General features: G+C 38.7%; 2 protein-coding genes and 1 pseudogene across 3 annotated transcripts; 2 read left to right on the forward strand and 1 right to left on the reverse strand.

Moving 5' to 3' along the window:
- Nucleotides 1–23,461, reverse strand: part of LOC118381543 (interferon a3-like) — an 88,372-nt pseudogene that overhangs the window by 4,574 nt on the left and 60,337 nt on the right.
- LOC118384396 (interferon a3-like) lies at nucleotides 8,507–10,500 on the forward strand. 2 transcript variants are annotated; one of them, XM_052518601.1, is made up of 5 exons: nucleotides 8,507–8,667; nucleotides 8,899–8,976; nucleotides 9,116–9,265; nucleotides 9,871–9,963; nucleotides 10,178–10,500. In XM_052518601.1, the coding sequence occupies exons 1-5, from the start codon at nucleotides 8,533–8,535 to the stop codon at nucleotides 10,271–10,273; spliced, it is 552 nt and encodes a 183-aa protein (XP_052374561.1). In that variant the 5' UTR covers nucleotides 8,507–8,532; the 3' UTR covers nucleotides 10,274–10,500. The 2 variants fall into 2 exon arrangements, 1 of the variants encoding a protein (XP_052374561.1); XR_004825827.2 differs by lacking the exons at nucleotides 8,507–8,667; nucleotides 8,899–8,976; nucleotides 9,116–9,265 and adding an exon at nucleotides 9,443–9,718 and having other exon boundaries at nucleotides 10,178–10,234.
- On the forward strand, nucleotides 18,661–19,649 carry LOC118384399 (interferon beta-like). The gene is made up of 5 exons (XM_052518609.1): nucleotides 18,661–18,786; nucleotides 18,883–18,969; nucleotides 19,101–19,250; nucleotides 19,347–19,439; nucleotides 19,542–19,649. Exons 1-5 carry the CDS (start codon nucleotides 18,661–18,663, stop codon nucleotides 19,647–19,649), a joined length of 564 nt encoding a protein of 187 aa, XP_052374569.1.

Below are 23,461 nucleotides of genomic sequence, written 5' to 3' on the forward strand. Positions count from 1 at the left end.
TAATTGTCTTTGTTATAAGTGTCATTATTACAAATATATATATATACATTTAAAAAAATTGGCCTAATAATCGGTATCGGCTTTTTTTGGTCCTCCAATAATCAGTATCGGGTTGAAAAATCATAATCGGTCAACTTCTAGTTATGAAAGGCTAGTTAAGGATCATATCACCTTCACCTTACTCGACACCCTGCATCCACTCAATTTGCATACCGCCCCAATAGATCCAATTATGATCCAATCGCCATCACACTGCACACTGCCCTTTCCCATCTGGACAAGAGGAATGCCTATGTAAGAATGCTATTAATTGACTGCAGCTCAGCCTTCAACACCATAGTGCTTTCCAAGCTAGGGGCCCTGGGACTGACTCAATCATTAAGTTTGCACACAACACAACAGTGATGGGCCTGATTCTTGAAAATGATGAGGTGAGAGCCCTGGTGGAGTGGTGCCAGGAAAATGACCTCTCTCACAACATCAACAAAACAAAGGAGCTGATCGGACTTCGGGAGGCTGCAGAGGGAGAACGCCCCCATCCACATCGACAGGACCTGGTGAAAAGTTCCAAGTTCCTCAGCGTACACATCACTGACAATCTGAAATATTCCATCCATACATAGTGTGGCGAAGTTATTAAGTAATGTAATGAAAAAATCCCCATCAAAACCCATCAGTTTAAGCTGGAGATATCTTCGGCATCCGTCGATGTCGCACTTCCGTGTTGCACTTCCACAATGGAATGTGGGCAGAACTAGAGCGTTGTCTGTCAGACCAAATCGGTCTCCTCACGAAGTCGGTAGCATTGATGTGCCAACTCCTGTTTGTAGCGTCCGAACTGTTTGGGCAACAAATTAATGTGACCCCACTGTAGAAAGGAGAGATTCTCGTTTCGCTCTATAACCCCTTCAAGTTGCACAGGACTCGTCTAAAGGTAACCAGTACTGGTTAAAAAAAAATGAATGGAAGATTGGAGGTAGATTTGTGCCTACCAAAAAAAAGGGTTTAATAAATATGTGTCATAATTTTTTTATATATTTCCTGGGCTTTCTTATATCTCCTAGTTATAGGGCAGACACTTCAAAACCTTACTCCTTTTTTTTAACCGTCTTGTTTGCCATTTATGAATATGTTTTTCAATGTGTTTCCATGGGGCTGGCCAAATTCAATATTCTGAAGAAAAAAAAGATACCTGAAGGGGTTCTAAAATTCTAAATGAAATAGACAAATGATCCATGATATGACCATCTTAAAACCATTCCATGTCAGTTTATGTCAGTTTTGTCTCATGGGTGATCATTCCTTGGACCTACAGCTCTGTGACAGTAGTTATTTTTCTCCAACCCCATCTGTCAGCTACAGTGCCTTTGGAAAGTATTCAGACCCTTTGACTTTTTCCACATTTTGTTACATTACAGCTGTACTCTAAAAATGATTAAATACAAAAAGCATCCTCAGCAATCTACACACAATACCCCATAATGGCAATGTGAAAACAGGTTTTTAGTATGAGGCTGTAACCTAACAAACTGTAGGAAAAGTCCTAAGGGGTCTGAATACTTTCCGAAGGCACTGTATTTACCAAAATTGTGGTTGAGCGACTACATTGTTGCTGTTTGCTGATGGCCCCTTTAAAAAGTCAGTAAACAAATGATTGCATGAATGAATGAATGAATGAATGAATGAATGAATGAATGAATGAATGAATGAATGAATGAAAATCATATTTAATTAGTTCTAAATAAACAAATACATGGCATATGCATCAGTCAACCAATATTTATAAATAAGTAATTCAGTCTATCTAGCAGCCTGTCAGTCATTCAGTAAATATGTCAGGCATCAATCTACATTATTAGCCATTCCCAGGAATATGGCACGTCTCCAATTATGATTCTATGTATGGTTCTTCCTCATGGCTTGACTCTGCTGTCTTCCTCGCGGCTTTTATTGAACTGCACCGGTTTGTAGCTAACCTCATCTCACACGATCTCAGCATTCGCAGCATGCACTGTTTTCCTGAGAGAAAACATACAATATCATTTTTTTCAGTCAACTCAACCACAGCAGGTGCTGCGCCAAGGCATCCGAATACACCATAACGGCGCTTGGAAGTTCCAAGTTTCATATGTGAGTTGGGGCAGCGAAATACATCCGATTTGTGGTGATCTAGAACTTTTCTTATGATTAATTTATCCTCTATTTGAAGGAATTTTAATGTAGAATAAAATTGTATTTGTCACGGACGCTGAATACAACAGGTGTGTAGACCGTACGGTGAAATGCTTACAAGCCCTTAATCAACAATGCAGTTTTTTTTAAGTAAGTAAGAAAATCGTTGCTAAAAATAAAAAAACAATAAAAAAATTAACTATCACAATAAAATAACAATAACGAGGCTATATACAGGAGGTACATGAGAGTATTTGCAACCGTTAGGATTAGAAAGTAGAAGTAGACTTTAAACTGACATTTGTTTTAGTTTTATTATTGTTCTTGTCCGTTTCAGTTGAGCAGCAGTGGTGCTATGGCTATTTATGAGACATTGAAGAACATCAACACATTGTTTGGAGCTGACGACCTGCCTACTAAGTGGGACCAACGGAAGTTGGAGAATTTTCAGAATATTGTATACCGCCAGATTGAAGAGAGTAGATGTGTGAGTTACTATGCCAACACAGATAGGTTAACTGTTTAATTGTGGTATTGTGGCATTTGTATTATTATTCATCGCCTGCCTTTTTCTTTCTAGCAGATGATGGGCAGTGTGGATACCAGTGATTATTGTTATTGTTATTATTTTTATACAAAAATCAACTTACATTGCTACATCAAACATGTCTAACAAAACAAAACACAGGTATTTATAACAAGAAAATACTCAAACATACAAAAAATATCAATAAAATTATTTTTAAAATACATAAAATTGTGCAATTGTATTTACTCTGAAAGAATCTTATTATAATGATTCAGGGAGATGTTACTCTTGTTGTTATTCACCAGGGTTAATGTTTTAATAAGATAGTTGAATTCAATCAGAAAAATTTGCAATTTTGGTATGGAATTTTGGAATTTTTGTTTGTGTATGAAGTATTGGGCAACCAGAATTTAAAAATAACAATAATTTCAGTGGTCTTGTTATCATTGCAAAAGTAACTTATGATATATTTCATGTCAAAAACATAGGCAGTGTTCATAATGGTAAATGAGTATTTTTGCAAGGTTTTCCCAAAATTCGGACACAAATTTACATTCAAAGAACAAGTGAGACAGATTCTCACCTTATTTTTCACAGAAAACGCAGATATATTCAATATCAGGATTAATGCTGAATGTTTCTAAATGTGAAATCGTATGTTTATTTGACTCTGATGATAAATAAATAGAAAATATTCCTGTAAAGGACTGTGTTAAATATTTAGGAATACATCTGTCAAAAAAACACTTAGTCAGACAACATTTTAATTTCTCTTCTAAAATTAAGAGAACTAAAAATATATGTAATAATTGGCTACAAAGAGATTTCTATACTTGGGAGAGTACTTCTGTCCAAGGCAGAGGGACTGTCTCGTTTTGTGAACCCCTCATAAATAACACTTTCAAGATAAACTGGTTATAAGAATTTTGATCAATACTGATTAAATATGCTATTTCATTCCAAATAATGTATTTAATAAATTGGGAGGTCTTCAATTTTTACTGAAATTTAATTTTATTCCTGAAAGAGTACCTGCTAAATTGGCTAGATTTCACCAACAAGCTTTAAAATGGCCTGGAAAATATGTTTCCTAAACCATTTTTTCCCAACATAAAGCTCTTTTGTGGAATAATTCAGACATAACTATAAGGAATAAGTCATTGTTCTACCCCAGCTGGCATGAGAGGAATATTGACTTTCTTCTTGATATTTTCGACAACAAGGGTAATATTCTCACATATGAACAATTTATAACATTGAAAGAGTTTCCAATACCTTTCAGAGAGTTTATTTCTGTGATCAAAGCCATTCCCAGTGGTCTAACTACACTAATGAAAACTCATCTGAGTTTTGGGAATGATCACAAAGTTTATCCAGAACTCAGAATGGAAGGCGTGGGCTTACTTGAGAAATCTTGTTGTAATAAATATATAAGACAAATTCTTAATTCACAAAACCAACTTAACACTGAGAGGAAAGTTTTTATGGAACATGCTTATTCCTGACATTGTCTGGAAAAATGCATGGTTAAGGCCTTACAAATACTGTATACCAACAAAGTTACAATTTTTAAGGAAGTGCACTTCTGTCACGACTTCCACACTACGTGTGTGCGTTAGTTAGGTGTGTTCGTGTTCTGGACCTGGTACCCTGTGGTTTTGGGTGGTCCTTATATTTCGCACCCTGTGTTGTGGGCTTGTTTGTTTGTGCCGTATTAAAGTGCACTTTAACACAACTCTGATAGCCTTCTGTGGGCCAACAGAACATGAATTTGAACTTGCAGAACTTTTACAATTGAGTTTTAGAATTGTGCTTGATTTTAACGGCCTACTATTCTACAATCATGTAATGTGCAACGTCAAACAGCAATATTATACATGTATTTATTTATTTATCAAGGTTATTTATTTATGTATGCCTATTTATGAATTTATTCATGTATCTATTTGAAAATCATCAAATGTTAAGTTAATAAACATTTGTATACTTTTAAATATTATTAATCTGAGTGCTCATTCTGTAGCCCAGTCTGTCGATGTGTGAACATTCAGATTTGTATTAAACATGCTCAGAACATATGGATGTTAGAACTATTAGTCCTATAGCATACGAATCCATTAAGGAGAGCCCTAAAAACAAGCCAAATGTATCTCCTCAAAATGTACTTTCATTCAAAAACCATTGTTCAATGAAGTGTGTTTTAACACGGGACAGGGCGGGCCTGTTTTGAACGTTGTACTTTGAGCTCCTATAAGACTTAATTTGTTGATAGGCATACAATGTTGTTCTATCAATGCCATGATCAGTTCATTTTAACAGTTACATAAGATAAATACTTAATATAAAAGCTGCGTAATCAGAAACCTACATCTCCAATTAACGTCTTCGTCATCATCACATCAGCATCATCAACAGCATCATTATATGAGACGACATATCAATGTGACTTTCCTGCTCATTCACATTAGGCCAAACTCAAACATCATCGTCATCATTTGTCGTCTTGGTAAGCGCCCAATAAAGGCTAATCTGGGGCAAATACTATTTTTTTTTTAACCAGAAATGAACAAACTGTATAAAGTTGGAATTTACCGAATCAATGTATTAAGAATGAACCGCGTGAGAGAAAATGAAAAGTAAAGCCAATATCACAGCATATTACTCTCGATTACTCTCGATTTTAGAGGCGTGTCGGCTTCAGCCTTCAGCCTTCATTCAACACTATCAGTCACTCTGTCAATAAAATGTGTCTACTTTTCAAAGATGTGCAATATTAACACTGAACAGTCATGCTTCAGATTTAACTGCCAGATTTAAAAAAAAGTCACAACAGACTTAACTTGTGAGCAAAATGTGATCGCTGTGCTACGCCTATTGAAACAACTTTCTGGTTAACCCTACACAGAATCTGAAAAATGTGGTGTGCAATGTCTACAATGTTGACCATGGCCCTCATTTGCTAAGATTAAGCCCTGCAACATTGTAGAAATAGGCAACTGTTTTATTCGTTTTTCATATAACATTTTGCCTGCTGATTTACTGCTGTCTGACCTCATGAAATTTATTGCTCCAATACATTCTCCGCAAAGACATGTATGAAAACTGTTAACTTGCTGGACAAAAAAAAAATTCTTATTAATTTCACAATAGCATAATTAAGAATTACCCACTAAAAAATCGGATTATAAAACGAGGCAAAAGCCTGAACCATGTAGCCTTCAACACAAAGGAATATTTTCTACCTCAAAGTACAGTGGTACCAGGGATAATTGGTTGTTAATAATTTCGAAAGTCTGTTACACTTAAATGATATCAAAATAAACTGCCGAGGCACAGCAGACTCCGAACGGTGCAAGTGGACACAGTTTATGCACCAATCCGCTAAATGTTCCACCAGTCCGCTCTTTGGTGAACACAATTTGATGCTCAATACATCTCATTAGGCCTACATTTATTTTATTTCATTATAAAACATTTAATGTAACCAATGCTTTCACTATCTGTACCACAACGTTTAATGTAAGATTACTATTCCAATACAGTTCACTTTTTGACATTGTTATTACTTTATTTCAGGGTGGATAATATCCAGTTCTGTGTCTAAAAAAAAGGTCGAGCGCATGTTTCCAGAGCATGTTTACAAGAACACACAGGCAGGATACACTTCAGTATCATATAGCAAGATTTTGATAGCCTAAACTATAGTATATGATGTTTTACAATTTCAAAATGATAAATTGGAAGTTTAACCATGGAATTTACGAGACACCCTAATGCCTAAAACCCTGTTTTCTATCATGCAGGGCGAGGACATCTCTGTGGTTGCATTAGAGGCTTTGGGACATATGGTCCAATTATTTAATGGCCTGACTCCTGACTCCTGTCATGTGGAACAAGGAAACACTGAAACTGTTCAAAAACAGGTGACCTAGTTAAGTTAATAAACTAGGGAAATGCGTAAGTATGATCCCTCGTGGTAGTCTAAGCTATATTTGGGGGGCAGACAATACTTGACACATGTCTTTAATTTGTAATTGAATCTAAATTATGTTTTGCATAATATTGTCAGAACTTGACTTAATACAGAACTATTTCACTATCCACCATTTTATATTGTCTCTGGGTCGGGTGTGGTGTTGGGGCATCCTCTGGAGATGAGATGGAGGGTCGGTAACTTCTGGTAACGCGTCATTAAAACATATTTCGACAAGCTGAACTCCGTCTTGAAACAGAAGGTGGGTACAATATCAAATGTCCTCGAAAAGAGGCTAAATTAATCACAGGAAAAGATCACCACAAATCGGATGAATTTTGCCGCCACAATTCACATGTGAAACATGGAACTTCCAAACGCCGTTTTAGTCGAAGGATGCGTTAGCGCGGCACCTGCTGTGGTGGAGTTAAAAATGAATGTATTGTCTGAGCTCCAGGAACACAGCACATGAGCATGTAAGATCGTGGGGTTGAGGTTTGCTACAAACAGGTGCAGTTAAAAAAATTCCTCGACAGCAGAGTTAAGCTGTGACGAAATCCACTGCAGACTCAAGCAGTGAGGAAGAAGCGGTCTGTTGGACAAACCACATAATCATCAGAGACATGTGACATGTACCTGAGGCTGGCTAATAGATTGATGGATGATATATTTACTGACTGACTGATTTATGTACATGTGAAGGCTATGTATTTATTTATTCTGTAATTTATTTATATTCAAATTAAATGAAAAAAAAAACATGCATCTATTATCATATTGTTTTGTCCATTCAGTCTTTAATGCATTCATTTGTTAACAGCACAAATACAGTGAAATTCATCTCAAGTTTGAAAACAATCATTAATTTGCCGATTGGCCAAAAATCTAGCACAATCAATGACATTAGGTTACAAGGTAACCTAATATAAAGGCTTAACATAAAAACGGCATAATCAGAAACCTACACCTCCAATTAACGTCGCAGTCATCATTGTCATATGATCTGAATGGGACTTTCATGGTTAAAAAAAGTTTGAAAAAATATAGCTACAACCATCATAAGCATTCGGTCAAATTCGCACATTATCGTCAAGGCAAATTTAGGGCATATAACTCCTTTTTTAAACGAAAATTAACCAACTTTAAAAGGACCTCTTGGAATTTACCGAATCAATTTAATAAGAATGAAGTCGGATAAGAGAAAAGGAAAAGTAATTCCCCAGCATGCTGGCAACACCACCGTGTATCAATCTCGATTTTCGAGGCGGCGGCTTTAGCCTTCATTCAACATTACCAGTCTAAAACGTGTCGATTTTAGATTTTCAATATTAAAAATGTACAATTGCGGAACTACCGGCTTTCGACAACAGATTCATTCAACATTATCCAGTCACTCTATTAATAAAAATCGTGTCTTTTCAAAGATTTTCAATATTAAAAATGTAGCTATAAATGTATTATAGAAATAACAAATCAGACAATTTTTTCTTAGCTTTTAATATTCAATATGGCCTACATTTTAACACCTGCTGAATATGTTAGCATGAAATGCATTGCTCCAATGCAATTCTCTACATATGAAAACTGTTAACTTGATAGGAAAACATTTTCTGATTAGTTTTACAATCGCATAATTAAGAATTACCCCCTAAAATTGGGGCTTATAAAGGGAAGCGAAAGTCTGAACCATGAAACACCTTCTTCACCACAAAGGGATTTTGATACCTTTACGTAGCGATACTTGGGTTATATAAAATGGGCAACTTCAACAGTCTAGGTATCATATCAATCAAGATTAAGATAATCCGTCGTTAAACATTTTTAATAGCTGTTCCATTCAAGTTCTTATAAAAGAAACATGGCTGTATTGAAATGGTTGAGCATTTGCCTGACTCTGTTCTGCCAAGGCACAGCAGCAGCAAAACCTTGCAGGTGGACGCAGTTTAGGTTGGGGAAGCTGAACGATGTGAGCATAGACCTGCTCTCAGATATGGTGAGGAAAATAAACTGCACCAGTCCGCTATTTGATGTTCACAAATTGATGAGCAAAATTCGCAATGATATTCACATTTCTATTCTATTCTATATTTAAATGTCTATTTTTTTTTATTATAGCACATTTTATTTTTAATCAATGCTTTCACTTTCTGTACCACAATGTTTAATTTAAGGTTACTAGCACAATATAGTTTACTTCTTGATATTGATATGAATTCTATTTCAGGGTGGACTCTTTCCACTTATGTGTGCAGAAGAAAACGTCGAACAAATGTTTCCAGAGGATCTTTACAAGAACACAGAGGTAGGATACACTTCAGTATATTGATAAACTAAAGTACAGTATAACTAAAGTACAGTATAACTAAAGTACAGTATGGTAAATTGGAAGTTTAACAATTTATTTAGACACAATGCCTAAAACCCTGTTTTATCTTATTCAGGGTGAGGACGTCTCTGTGGTTGCATTGGAGGCTATGCGATATGTGGAACAATTATATAACAACAGTCTGACGTCTGTCACGTGGAACAAAATAAAACTTAACATGTTCCAAAACGTCATATATCGTCAAGTTCAACAGTTAGAGTTATGTGTAAGTACGATCCCTCTTGTGTAGGCTGTAGGTTATACGCTGAGTGAACAAAACATTAGCACCTGCTCTTTCCGTGACAGAGACTGGCCAGCTGAATCCAGGTGAAAGCAATGATCCTTCACTTGTTAGACCCACTCCTATTGGTGTGGAGGAAGGGGCGGAGACAGGTTAAAGAAGGATTTTTAAGCCTTGAGACAATTGAGACATGGATTGTGTACCTGTGCCATTCAGAGGGTGAATGTGCAAGAACAAATATGTCTGGATGTAGGAGTATGGATGTAGGTGCCAGGCGCACCAGTTTGAATGTGTCAAGAACTGCAACTGAATATGAACAATGGTCCACCACCCAAAGGACATCCAGCCAACATGACACGTCTGTGGGACGTATTGGAGTCAACATGGGCCAGTATCGCCGTGGAACACATGCCCTGACGAATTTAGGCTGTTTTGAGGGTAAAACGGGGTGAAACTCAATGTTATGAACGTGTTACTAGTGTGGTGTACACATTTTGGGGCAGACAATCGTGGGCATTGGTATATACATAATTTCTAAACTACAATACAATATATATATTTTCATAACCAGCATTTTATATTGTCTCCAGGTCGTGGGTGGTGTTTGGGAATCCTCTGGAGATGGAGGGTCGGTTACTCTGAAAACATATTTCAACAAGCTGAACACCGTCTTGAAAGAGAAGGTGGGTACAATATCAAATGTCCTCGAATGGAGGCAAAATTAATCTGAGCAAAAGTTCTAGATCACCACAAATAGGACGCATTTCAATGCCATAACTCACATTTGAAACTTGGAATTGCCAAGTGCCGTTTTTATGTCGATGGATGCGCTGGATCAACAACACCTGCAGTGGTTGAGTTGACTGACATAAAATGTTTATCTTGTCCGCTCTCCAGGAACACAGCGCATGCGCATGGGAGATTGTGCGAAAGGAGATTCGCGAAAACTTGGTGCAGTTCAAGAAATTCATTGACAGCAGAGTCAAGCCGTGAGGAGAACCACATAATCATCATTGGAGACGTGACATATTCCTCAGACTGGCTAACAGATTGATGGCTGATATTTATACTGACTGACAGACTGGCCGACTGCTCGATTGACTGAATTACTGATTTATTTATTTTATATATATTGGTAGATGGATATTTATGTATACACAATGTATTTATTTATTCGTGTTTTATTTATAATACAATTAAATAAAAAATACGTACAGCTATTTTCATATTGTTTTCATTCACTTAAATAATTTATTCACGCATGCCTGCATTCATCCATTCATTTATTTTATGCATTAATTTTTTTATAGACCGACTTTCTAAAGGGGAACTCTGCAGTTCAAACTAAACCAAAGCACACACTCAAACACTCTTTTTGTAAATAGCTGAGAGATGGGGTTGAAAAAAATAACTATTGTCACAGAACTATAGATGCAAGGAAGGATAATCCATGAAATCACAATTCTAGTTTTACCTACATTTTGAAGATGTAAAGTGTTTTTAAATAATCGCATTGTTTCAACCAATGGTGTAAAACACGTTTGTACATTGGTTTGTTGTGTTGCAACACAATCTCACACTCAGTTCGTGCAAATATGTACGAAAATAATTTAGCAGATTTCAAGTATTTTTGTGGGTTTTTGTGTGGCTTAATTTGTGTGAAAAGATACGCATTTTTGTGCTAGTTAATACGTAGGAAAATACACATTATTGTGCAACTTCATTCATTGGAACAAACTTTTTCGGATGTCAAACTTTGTAACAATCTTTTCAAAGTTATTTGAGCAATGCTTGATGAGCAACTGCCTTTTTGTTGTCCCATATGTACTTATATAAAAAACCAAACGTAATAACACCAAATATTGTTCATCAACCAGGTTGTCACCAAAATAATTATATTATAATAGAAGCCTTACATTGTTTTTTTTATTAATGCCAAAACCCTTTCCTATGCTTGTTTTGTCTTAATTCTTTAGGATACTGGTGTATTTGGAGTCAGAAAGACCCTTTTCTCATGTAGCCAACAGTAGGCCTTTACTATTGTCTACATAACGCATGTCATAGTTCGTGGAGACTACAGTACATTACACAATTGTCTTTATTTATTCTTCCTAGGGCTACAATTCTCTTTCTTTACATATTCTTTAAGGGGTTTTCTTTATTTTTACTATATTCTACATTGTGAAATAATTGTGAAGACATCACAACTTTGAAATAACACATATGGAATCATGTAGTAACCAAAAAAGTGTTAAACAAATCAAAATGTATTTTAGTCAAAAATATGCCTAGTCAAATCTTATCCAGCTGGGACAATAGAGAGAGTCGTCAATATGTATGTAGAACTTGATGAACAGAGCAGCAAATCTCTGGCCAAGACAGCGTTTTTGAATCTCTTCAACATCAATGACAACTCTGCTCCATATACCCTGAATACGTGTTCTGGGGTAACAGAGACTTCAGGCAGGAGAGCCGTCAACTTCATGGTGGAGTCTATAGACGGACACATACAGCTCACTCTCCCTACTCTGATAGACTGCGACATGATGCCAGGCCATGCAGGTCATGAACCGTCTCACATCACTTCGCAGGACTTTTGACAAAAAGCCTGACACGAAACGTCATTTTATTCTTCATGCAAAAGATGCTGATAACGACCAAGTCAAACCTTCTCCACCACTAGAGGGAGACAAAGAACACTGGTATCTGCCCATATTTGGTGTTCACTACCCACAAAAGCCTGAACATTCAAGAGTAGTGTTTGACTCCAATGCTAAGCGTCAAGGAGTGTCAGTTAACAACGTTCTGCTCAGTGGTCTAGACTTAAACAACACACTCTTGGGCGTCCTAATGCGCTTCCGCAAGGATTGTATTGCACTAACGGCAGATGTGTAACAAATGTTTTACTGTTTTGGTGTACGTGAGGATCACAGAGATTACTTAAGGTTTCTCTGGTATGAAGATAACAACCCAGATAGAAAACATAACTGAGTACAGGATGAACACCCCAGTCTCCTTGTCTACCACTCAAAGAAGAGAGCTGCACATCTTCTCGGATGCCTCTACAGTAGCCATAGGAGTGGTAGCCTACCTGAGAGTTATTGACTCTGAAAGGTCAATGCCATGTTGGATTTATCTTGGGGAAATCAAAATTGGCCCCTCAGCCGGCCAACACTATCCCACACCTAGAACTGTGTGAGGCTGTGCTAGCTGTTGAGATGGATGAACTGATCAGAGTTTTACACAAACAGTAAGATAGTTCTCGGTTACATCCACAATGTCACCAAAAGATGCTATGTGTATGTTGCCAACAGGGTAACTCACATCAGGAATTCTACCCATCCAGTGGTGTTATGTAAACACCAACAGCAGTCCAGCAGACCAAGCAACCAGGCCCATACTAGCTGCACTCTTAAAGCACACCAGTTGGTTCTCATGTCCACCTTTCCTGACCCAAGCAAACTCAAGTGAGTCTGAGACAATCCATTTTGACCTTGTAGAGCCTCAAACAGATGGAAAGATTCAAGCAGACGTCACTGCCTTTGCCACTAAGATTTCTGAAGCTCAACTCGGCTCTCATCGCTTTGAGAGGTTCTCAAGCTGGAAAGCTCTCAATCGAGCCACAGCACGACTCCTTCATGTTGCCAGATCTTTCCATGAAGGTGCGGACGACACCAACTGCAGAGGCTGGCATGACTGCTATAAACCATGCAGTGAGTTGTCACAAGCCAAAACAGCAATCATTCACTGTGTGCAACATGAATCCTTCAAAAAGGAATTTAAATGCCTTGAAAAGGGAATAGAGTTCCTAAAATAATGTACACTCAAAAAGCTGAACCCGGTGAATGATGAGGATGGATTGCTGAGGGTTGTTGCCACTCTGCTGGTAAGACATTATCACAAGCAAGTGGCTCACCAGGGCCGTCATTTTTCAGATGGAGCTATTCGAGCAGCAGGCTTCTGGATTATTGGGAGCAAAAGTGTCGGGTCTCTGGTATCATTCACAAGTGTGTCACCAGCCGCAAAGTTAGAGGGAGGATACTTGACCAAAACAAGGCTGACTTGCAGACAGACTCACATCTGAACCACCATTCACCAGCGTTGGACTTGATGTGTTTGGACCATGGAATGTCATAACTCGTAGCACTAGAGGTCAGGCCAGGTCGCAGTTGGAAAGGAGAACTTGTTCTCAACTGGCCTACCTGGTTAAATAAAGGTGAAATTAAACAAATAAAAGAGGTGGTAGTGCAGACTCCAAGCGCTGGGCGGTACTCTTTCCATGTATGTCTACTAGAGCTGTCCATACTTAGCTCATCGAATCCATGTACACATCTGGATTCATCAGTGCGCTAAAGGTGTTTTTTCTCTATCCCGTGGTCCAGCAAAAGTGCTACGCTCTGATTGAGGTTCAAACTTCATAGGTGCCTGCAAGGAACTGGGAATCGAAACAAATGACTCAGAACTGACTAAATACCTACATTTACATTTACATTTAAGTCATTTAGCAGACGCTCTTATCCAGAGCGACTTACAAATTGGTGCATTCACCTTATGACATCCAGTGGAACAGCCACTTTACAATAGTGCATCTAAATCTTTTAAGGGGGGAAGGATTACTTTATCCTATCCTAGGTATTCCTTAAAGAGGTGGGGTTTCAGGTGTCTCCGGAAGGTGGTGATTGACTCCGCTGTCCTGGCGTCGTGAGGGAGTTTGTTCCACCATTGGGGGCCAGAACAGCGAACAGTTTTGACTGGGCTGAGCGGGAACTGTACTTCCTCAGTGGTAGGGAGGCGAGCAGGCCAGAGGTGGATGAACGCAGTGCCCTTGTTTGGGTGTAGGGCCTGATCAGAGCCTGGAGGTACTGAGGTGCCGTTCCCCTCACAGCTCCGTAGGCAAGCACCATGGTCTTGTAGCGGATGCGAGCTTCAACTGGAAGCCAGTGGAGAGAGCGGAGGAGCGGGGTGACGTGAGAGAACTTGGGAAGGTTGAACACCAGACGGGCTGCGGCGTTCTGGATGAGTTGTAGGGGTTTAATGGCACAGGCAGGGAGCCCAGCCAACAGCGAGTTGCAGTAATCCAGACGGGAGATGACAAGTGCCTGGATTAGGACCTGCGCCGCTTCCTGTGTGAGGCAGGGTCGTACTCTGCGGATGTTGTAGAGCATGAACCTACAGGAACGGGCCACCGCCTTGATGTTAGTTGAGAACGACAGGGTGTTGTCCAGGATCACGCCAAGGTTCTTAGCGCTCTTACCTCTCAGACAAGGGATGTACTTAAATATTTAATCCCCCACACTCGTCTCAAATGGGTTGTTCTTGGGAGAGACTCATTGGAGTTGCCAAATGCTATGCTGTTTCAGACGGGCTCCACTCATCTCACACATGAGGTCTTGAGCACTCTTATGGAAATAATCAATGCGAGACCCCTCACGTCAATGTTAACCGACCCTGACCTGCCTGCCATTCTCACACCCTCAATGTAACTGACACAAGAGACCAGCACTTCCTGAGCCCCTTCTGGATACTTCAGCATGAACGACCTTCATGGAAAACAGTGGAACAAGTCCAGTGTATCGCTGACACCTTTTGGAAAAGATGGAGACAGGAGTACCTGACAACGCTGCAGAGACGCAGAAAAGACAAATGTAAAAGTGGGAGATGTTGTCTAATTGAAAGACAGTCAGGCGCACAGAAATGACTGACAAAAAGGTTAGGAAAGTAGAATAAAATTTGTCAAGCAAGAGGCTGCTAATGTGTTTCTGAGACCAATCTCAGAGATTGTTCTTCTTCTTTCTGAAGTCTCCTGGAGACAAAATATACATTTTTATAAAATGATATTATTTGTTTCTTGATACATGTTTTATTTCATAATGGCCAATTTCTTTATACCAGGCTGGGAGTGTGCTGCCATCCTGTTAGAAGGTAACATATTATTTTATTACGGTGGTTAAAACAGATTTTCATTGTGTTCCATGGTGTTTGTCGCCCCCTATTGGACCTTTCTGGTACTTAGACTGTACGGAAACAGAAAGTAGAAGAGAGTCGTCGTTCTGCACGCAGGTAGGCAGCTGAAAGCAACGCAAAGGTGCTGTCCTTTCAGTGCAGTTATTTCTTGTTAGTTTCAGCACCGGAAAATATTTCTATGTAAATTAGATTCAAGCATATTGCTAGTGATGATATTATTATTAATATAATTGCTTGCAATGGTAGTTGGTTGCATTTACTCACACAAATTGCCTTGCCTTTCATGTATGCCGTCAGCTGTATTAGTTTGCTCGTGCCGTCATGAAACGAATTGTAAAAATACAATACTGTAGTTTTCTTATTGTTTCTAGTGTAATATGCTTTGTTATTGTACAGAGGTGTTTGCACATTATTAGAGTAATGAACGAGTTGGCTCGTTGCAACTCATATGGTAATTGGCTGTCTAGTTTGGCATCATGCCAGATACATGGTACCTTGGCATGTGCGTTGTATTTAAACGTTTTCAAAATATTAAATCCAGAAAAGTCACGCCTTGGGAGTTTTATTGAAGACTTAGTTGTTAACTATCTGTCTAGTTTTGCATGGGAACGCAATTCCAGTGCAGAATAGAGAGACTGAAATGAATGAAATACCCTAAATCCCAAACTATGTTCAATGTCATCAGCAATGTCCAGTGACAAATGCTCAGTCTGACGCCTTTGGGCTATGGTTTTCACAGCCCTATAGTAATAATGCAAGTTATATCAACTTAAAAAGGGTGTATTTTCAACATGTGGGGTATATCATGTTGGGCAAAGTGGTATAGGAGAGTCTGACATGACCCCTAACTTGAGTTCAGTCTTCGCCAATGAGAACCAAGTGGGACACTGCTTTGGATTTCATGACAGGGAAAGGCCTCCATTCTACCCATATGATGTGGATCATTGTCAGGTTGTTTGATCCACAAGTATTCAGACCCCTTGACTTTTTCCATATATTGTTACATTACACCTTATTCTAAAAATCAATCATCATTGATCTACAAATAACACCCCACAATGACAAAGTGAAAAGAAGTTTATAGGCATTTTTGCAAAGGTATTAAAAATAAAAACAGAAATACCAAGACATTTCCTAGAGGTGGCCGCCCGGTCCAAACTGAGCAATCGGGAGAGAAATCCCTTGGTTATGAAGGTGACCAAGAACTCAAATGTCGCTCTGACACTCTGACAGAGCTCCAGAGTTCCTCTTTGGAGATGGAAGAACCTTCCAGAAGGACAACCATCTCTGCAGCACTCCACCAACCAGGCATTTATGGTAGAGTGGCCAGACAGAAGCCACTCCCCAGTAAAAGGCACATGACAATCCGCTTGGAGTTTGCCAAAAGGCACCTATTGGAGTAGGAACATGAGAAACAAGATGATCTGATCTGATGAAACCAAGTTAGAACTCTTAGCCTGAATGCCAAGCATCACCTCTGGAGGAAACCTGGCACCATCCCTACGGTGAAGCATGGTGGTGGCAGCATCACATGGTGGGGTTGTTTTTCAGCAGCAGGGACTAGGAGACTAGTCAGGATCGAAGGAACGATGAACAGAGCAAAGTACAGAGAGATCCTTGATGAAAACCTGCTCCAGAGAGCTCATGACCTCGGACTTGGGAGAAGGTTCACCTTCCAGCAGGACAATGACCCCAACCACACAGCCAAGACAACGCAGGAGTGGCTTCAGGACAAGTCTCTGAATGTCCTTGAATTGCCCAGCCAGAGCCTGGACTTGAACAGATTGAACATCTCTGGAGAGACCTGAAAATAGCTGTGCAGCGACGCTACCCATCCAAGGATCTGCAGAGAAAAATGGGAGAAACTCCCCAAATACAGGTGTGCCAAGCCTGTAGCGTCATACCCATGAAGACTCGAGGCTGTAATCGGTGCCTAATGTGCTTCAACAATGTACTGAGTAAAGGGTCTTAATAATTATGTAAATGTCTTATTTCAGTTTTAAATTTGTAATTAATTTTCAAACATTTCTCAAAACAACGCTCAGGAAATATTTTTGCGGGTAGGCACAGAACTCCCTCCATACTTCCATTTTTTTTTACCAGCACTGGTTACCTTCAGATGAGTCCTGTGAAATTAATGGGGAGTTTAGAGCAAAACGAGAATCTCCAATTTCCACAGTGGGGTCACATTAGTTTGTAGTCCAAACGGTTCTGACCTAGAAACAGAAGTTGGCACATTAATGGAACCGACATCAGACAAGTCCTTTGACACTTGTGGGGGTCGTAGAGCAAAAGGGAGAGCATTATCATACCGTGTAAGTCTCTCCTTTCCATAGAGTGGTCATTATCCCCATCGGGAGAATGAAAATATTTGGCATGCGTCCCCAGATCCTCAAAAAGTTCTACATCAGAGATCATCTGACCGCTTGCATCACTTCCTGGTATGGCAACTGCTCTGCATCTGGCCGTAAGGCGCTACAGAGGGTAGTACGTACGGTCCAGTACATCGCTGGGGCCAAGCTTCCTGCCATACAGGACCTATATACTAGGCGGTGTCAGAGGAAAGCCCAAAAAATTGTCAAAGACTTCAGACACCCAAGTCATAGACTGTTATCTCCGCTACTGCACTGAAAGCGGTACTGTTCTTGACCAAAAGGCTCCTTAACAGCATCTACCCCCAAGCCATAAGACTGCTGAACAATTAACAAAACGGCCGCGTGGTGACAACCCCCCCCCCATTTGTTTTTACACTGCTGTCACTCGCTCTTTATGATCTGTGCATAGTAACTTTACCCCTACCTACATTAAAATTACCCCCAGACATTGACTTGGTACCCCCTGTCTATCGCAACGTTATTTTATTGTGTTACTTTTTTATAATTTTTTACTTTAGTTTATTTGTTCAATATGTTCTTAACTAACTTTCCTAGTAAAATAAAGACACGAAGAGGTCTATCGCATTCATTGTGGAGTTAAGGGGTCGTTGTTCTACCTGTCTTTCTTAGAAACGTTTGAGCTTTCACAAGACCAGCTATGAGTTACTTTCTTTCAACCTGCCTCCCATGAAGGAACACTCGAAACATGCTGAGAGGGAGCACATGGAAAGAGAAATCCGGTCTTGCGGTTCACTAGGCAAAACTTTCCCAAATTCATTCATTTTAACTCTTAATTTAGCGAGATACCCTTTCACTTTTTGTACATCCTTTCAATCCTCAGGATTTAAATTCACCCGCAGATATGGGATCAGAACACAAACCACATTCTCACTGGAGGAAAATGAAAATTTACTGGCAACAGGTGAGTCAAAAATATGCTATCATTTGATAATTGATTCAGGATACAAATAATGAATTATTTTCAGGATTATATTCGACTAACTATGATCATCTGCTGCAGATCAGACAACTACAATAAGAATGGCACTTCAGACTGTCACTTGGATGAGCGCCTTCCTTTGCCTTGCGCAAGTTTGCTCCATGCCCATGCCTTGCCAGCTACAAGGACAGCTGGTGCGAATAACCCACAACCTACTGAGAGACATGGTACATTTTTTAAATTGCTTTTGTCTTGAGAAGTATTATCCAACAATGTTTAACTGAATAGCACAACGTGATTGCGGTGTTTTCTCTAACTTTCAGGGGGGTAATTTTCCTCTGGAGTGCCTGCAGGAGAATGTCTTCGTGGCATTCCCAGCCACCACATTTGCAACCTCCGGTGCGCCACAGGTAAGGGCAAGCGAGTACATCCAAGTGTTCTTTACAGCATTAAAGAGTATTTGCAGCCGTTAGGATAAGAAAGTAGAAAACTTTAAACTGCCATTTATATTATTTGAAATTATTGTTGTTGTCCGTTTCAGTTGAGCAGCAGTGGTGCTATGGCTATTTATGAGACATTGAAGAACATCGACACATTGTTTGGAGCTGACGACCTGCCTACTAAGTGGGATCAACAGAAGTTGGAGAATTTTCAGAATATTGTATACCGCCAGATTGAAGAGAGCAAATGTGTGAGTTACTATGCCAACACAGATAGGTTAACTGTTTAATTGTGGTATTGTGGCATTTTTATTATTATTCATCGCCTGCCTTTTTATTTCTGGCAGATGATGGGCAGTGTGGATACCAGTGATTATCTCATCAGGACAGAAGGACTGAAGACGTACTTTGGGAACATTGCAGCAGTCCTAAAAGAAAAGGTAGACTATAGGTTAAACACAAATAGACCATTTTTTGATCATATCTCTCCATTGGACAATATTACCCTACATTGCCCTAACAGTTTATTTGTATTTTCACAGAATTTCAGTTACTGCGCCTGGGAAGTGGTTCGAAAAGAGCTCCTGTACAGCCTACAGTTCATTCTGGAACACAACTCTGATAGCCTGCTGTGGGCCAACAGAACATGAATTTGAACTTGCAGAACTTTTTTTTACAATTGTGTTTTACGATTGTGCTTGATTTTAAAAGCCTACTCTTCTACAATCATCTAATGTGGAACGTCAAACAGCTATATTAAATATGTTTTTATTTATTTAACAAAGTTATTTATTTATGTATGCCTATTTATTCATTTATTGATTCATCTATTTGAAATTCTGTGCTCTTCATCAATTGTTAAGTTAATAAACATTTCTACAGTTTTAAATATTGTTAATCTGAGTGCTCATTCTGTAGCCAAGTCTGTCGATGTGTGAACATTCAGATTTGTATTAAACATGCTCAGGTCATATGGATGGCAATACAAAATGTAGTTATACTCAAAAGCTTTTTGTCAATGAAGTGTGTTTTAACACTGGACAGGGCGGGCCTGTTTTGAACGTTGTACTTTGAGCTCCTCCTATACGACTTAATTTGTTGATAGGCATACAATTTTGTTCTATCAATGCCATTATCAGTTCGTTGTAGCAAAGTTTCATGAGATAAATACTTAATATTAATATAAAAGCTGCATAATCAGAAACGTACATCTCCAATTAACGTCTTCGTCATCATCACATCACCATCAGCATCATCAGCAACAGCATCATTATATGAGTCTATACATTAGACTTTCTTACTCATTCGCATTTGGCCAAACTCACACATCATCGTCATCATTTTCGTCGTCTTGGTAAAAGCGCTTTAGAAAGGCTAATCTAGGGCACATACTCTTTTATCAACTAGAAATGTCCAAATTGTAAAAAGTTGTAATTTACCGAATCAATGTAATAAGAATGAACCGCAAGAGAGAAAAGGATAAGTGAAGACAATACCACCGCCCTCTACTCTCCATTTTAGAGGCGGGTCGGATTCAGCCTTCATTCAACACTACCAGTCACTACCAGTTAATAAAATGTGTTTTTATTTCAAAGATGTGCGATATTAACACTGAACAGTCATTCTTCAGATTGATCTACCCGATTAAAAGAAAGTCACCACAGACTTAACGTGTGAGTACAATATGCTCGCTGTTCTTCGCCTATTGAAACACGTTTCTGGTTAACCCTACACAGAATCTAAAAAATGTGGTGTGCAATGTCCACAATATTGACCATGGCCCTCATTTACTAAGATGAAGCCCTGCAACATTGTATAAATAGGCTACTGTTTTATTAGTTTTTCATATTCAATATTGCCTGCTGAATAACTGCTGTCTGACCTCATGAAATGCATTGCTCCAATGCAATTCTATGCAATGACATGTATGAAAACTGTTATTTTGCTGGACAAAAAACATTCTTATGAATTTTACAATAGCATAATTAAGAATCACCCACTGAAAAGTTGGACTTATAAAGGGAAGCGAAAGCCTGAACCATGCAACCTTCTTCACCACAAAGGAATGTTTATATCTCAACGTAAGGCGGCGCTATGGTTAATTATATAAGATGGGCTACTTCATTATAATTGTAGAAGATGGACAACTTTAGCAATGTAGGTATCATATCGAATCAAAGATTAAAATAATCGATTGTTAATCATTTCGAAAGTCTGCAACACTTAAATGATATCAAAAGAAACATGGTTCTATTGAGTGTCTGCCTGACTCTGTTCGGCCGAGGCACAGCTGACTCCGACCGGTGCAGGTGGACGCAGTTCACGCACCAACCCGCTAAATTTTGCACCAGTCCGCTCTTTGTTGAACACAGATTGATGCTCAATAGATCTCATTATTAGGCCTACATTTATTTTATTTCATTATAACACATTTAATGTAACCAATGATTTCACTATCTGTACCACAACGTTTAATGTAAGGTTACTATTCCAATACAGTTCACTTTTGACATTGCTATGACTTTATTTCAGAGTGGACAATATCCAGTTCTGTGTCTAAAAAAAAAGGTCGAGCGCAAGTTTCCAGAACATGTTTACAAGAACACACGGGCAGGATATACTTCAGTATCATATAGCAAGATTTTGATAGCCTAAACTATAGTATATGATTTTTTACAATTTCAAAATTATAAATTGGACGTTTTACCATGGAATTTAGGAGACACCCTAATGCCTAAAACCCTGTTTTCTATTTTGCAGGGCGAGGACCACTCTATGGTTGCATTAGAGGCTTCGGGATACATTGCCCAATTATTTAATGGCCTGACTCCTGTCACCTGGAACAAGGAAAGGCTGAACTGTTCATAAACAGATGACCTAGTTAAGTTAAGAAATTAGAGGGATGCGTAAGTATGATCCCTCATTGTGGAGCCTAAGCTATATTTGTGGGGCAGACAATAATTGGCACAGGTCTTTAAATTGTGATTTAATCTAAATTATTTTTGCATAATATTTTCAGAACATATCTTAAGACAGAACTAATTCACTGACCACCATTTTATATTGTCTCCGGGTCGGGTGTGGTGTTGGGGCATCCTCTGGAGATGGAGGGTCGGTAACTTCTGGTAACACGTCATGAAAACATATGTCGACAAGCTGAACACCGTCTTGAAACAAAAGGTGGGTCCAATATCAAATGTCCTCTAAAAGAGGATAAATTAATCAGTTGAAAAGTTCTACATCACCGCAAATCGGATGAATTTTGTTGCCACAACTCACATGTGAAACATGGAACTTCCAAACGCCGTTTTCCTCGTCGGATGCGTTGGCGCAGCATTCCTCGACAGCAGAGTCAAGCGGTGACGAAATCGACTGCAGAGTCAAGCAGGAAGGAAGAAGCGGTCCGTTGGACACACCACATAATCATCAGAGACATGTGACATGTACCTGAGGCTGGCTAATAGATTGAAGGATGATATATTTAATGACTGACTGATTTATTTATATGTGAAGGCTATGTATTTATTTATTCCTTTACCATTATATACTAAAATAAAATAATAAAAAAACATGCATCTATTATCATATTGTTTGTATTCATTTACATATTCTGTCATCCATGCATTCATCCATTCAGACTTTCATGCATTCATTTGTTTATGGGCAATATGCAGTTCAAAACAACAGCATAGTTGTCACTCAACCCATATTTTGGTAAATAGTTGAGTGATAAGGTTCGAGAAAAGTAACCACAGTCAGAGAGCTATTGATTCAAGTAATGACCATCCAAGAGTTCAAAATTATAATTTGAACTACATTTTGAAGCTATACCATGTTTGTTTAGATGTACGTTGTTTCAAACAATGTCATAAAAAAGTACATTTTGGGTTCTGTTGAGGTAAGACAGGTGAACGAAGCTCATGAGGCATTTAAAGGTATATATTCTTCAAGAGTCAATAAGCCTGTGTATCATTAATTTAAAAGTCTATATGGGATGTAGCAATCGCAGAAATGTCCCCTTTTGCTAAGCATATTCCAGACGATGAAAAGTATTATCATTAGGATTTAGGTATTTTTCTAATAAACCTACGATAACGTCATCACAACACATTGGCACATAGGTTTATTTATAGGAATATCCTTGCTTGTCTCTCGTAAGGAATAAACAGCCAAATGTTAATGTTAGCCTGATTATTCATCAGTTATTGAATCATCAGTTATTAGCAAGAGTTCAATTCAAATGTATAGACATGAATGGCTTTAAAGACAGAAGATCCAAACAGAACGAGATCATATGAAATCATCATCTCTCCCTCCCTCTCACACACCCACACAAACAGAGAGAGAGAGAAACAAACAAGCAAATAGCAGTTTGTGATTTAAAAACAAACATTGTAGTAAGCCTACCCTTACTCCATAAAAGTGCCATTAGTTTAATGTTGGTGTTAATAAAGACTTAAAG

Source organism: Oncorhynchus keta, chromosome 5, assembly GCF_023373465.1.
Source record: "Oncorhynchus keta strain PuntledgeMale-10-30-2019 chromosome 5, Oket_V2, whole genome shotgun sequence".
Taxonomy (NCBI): Eukaryota; Metazoa; Chordata; class Actinopteri; order Salmoniformes; family Salmonidae; genus Oncorhynchus; species Oncorhynchus keta.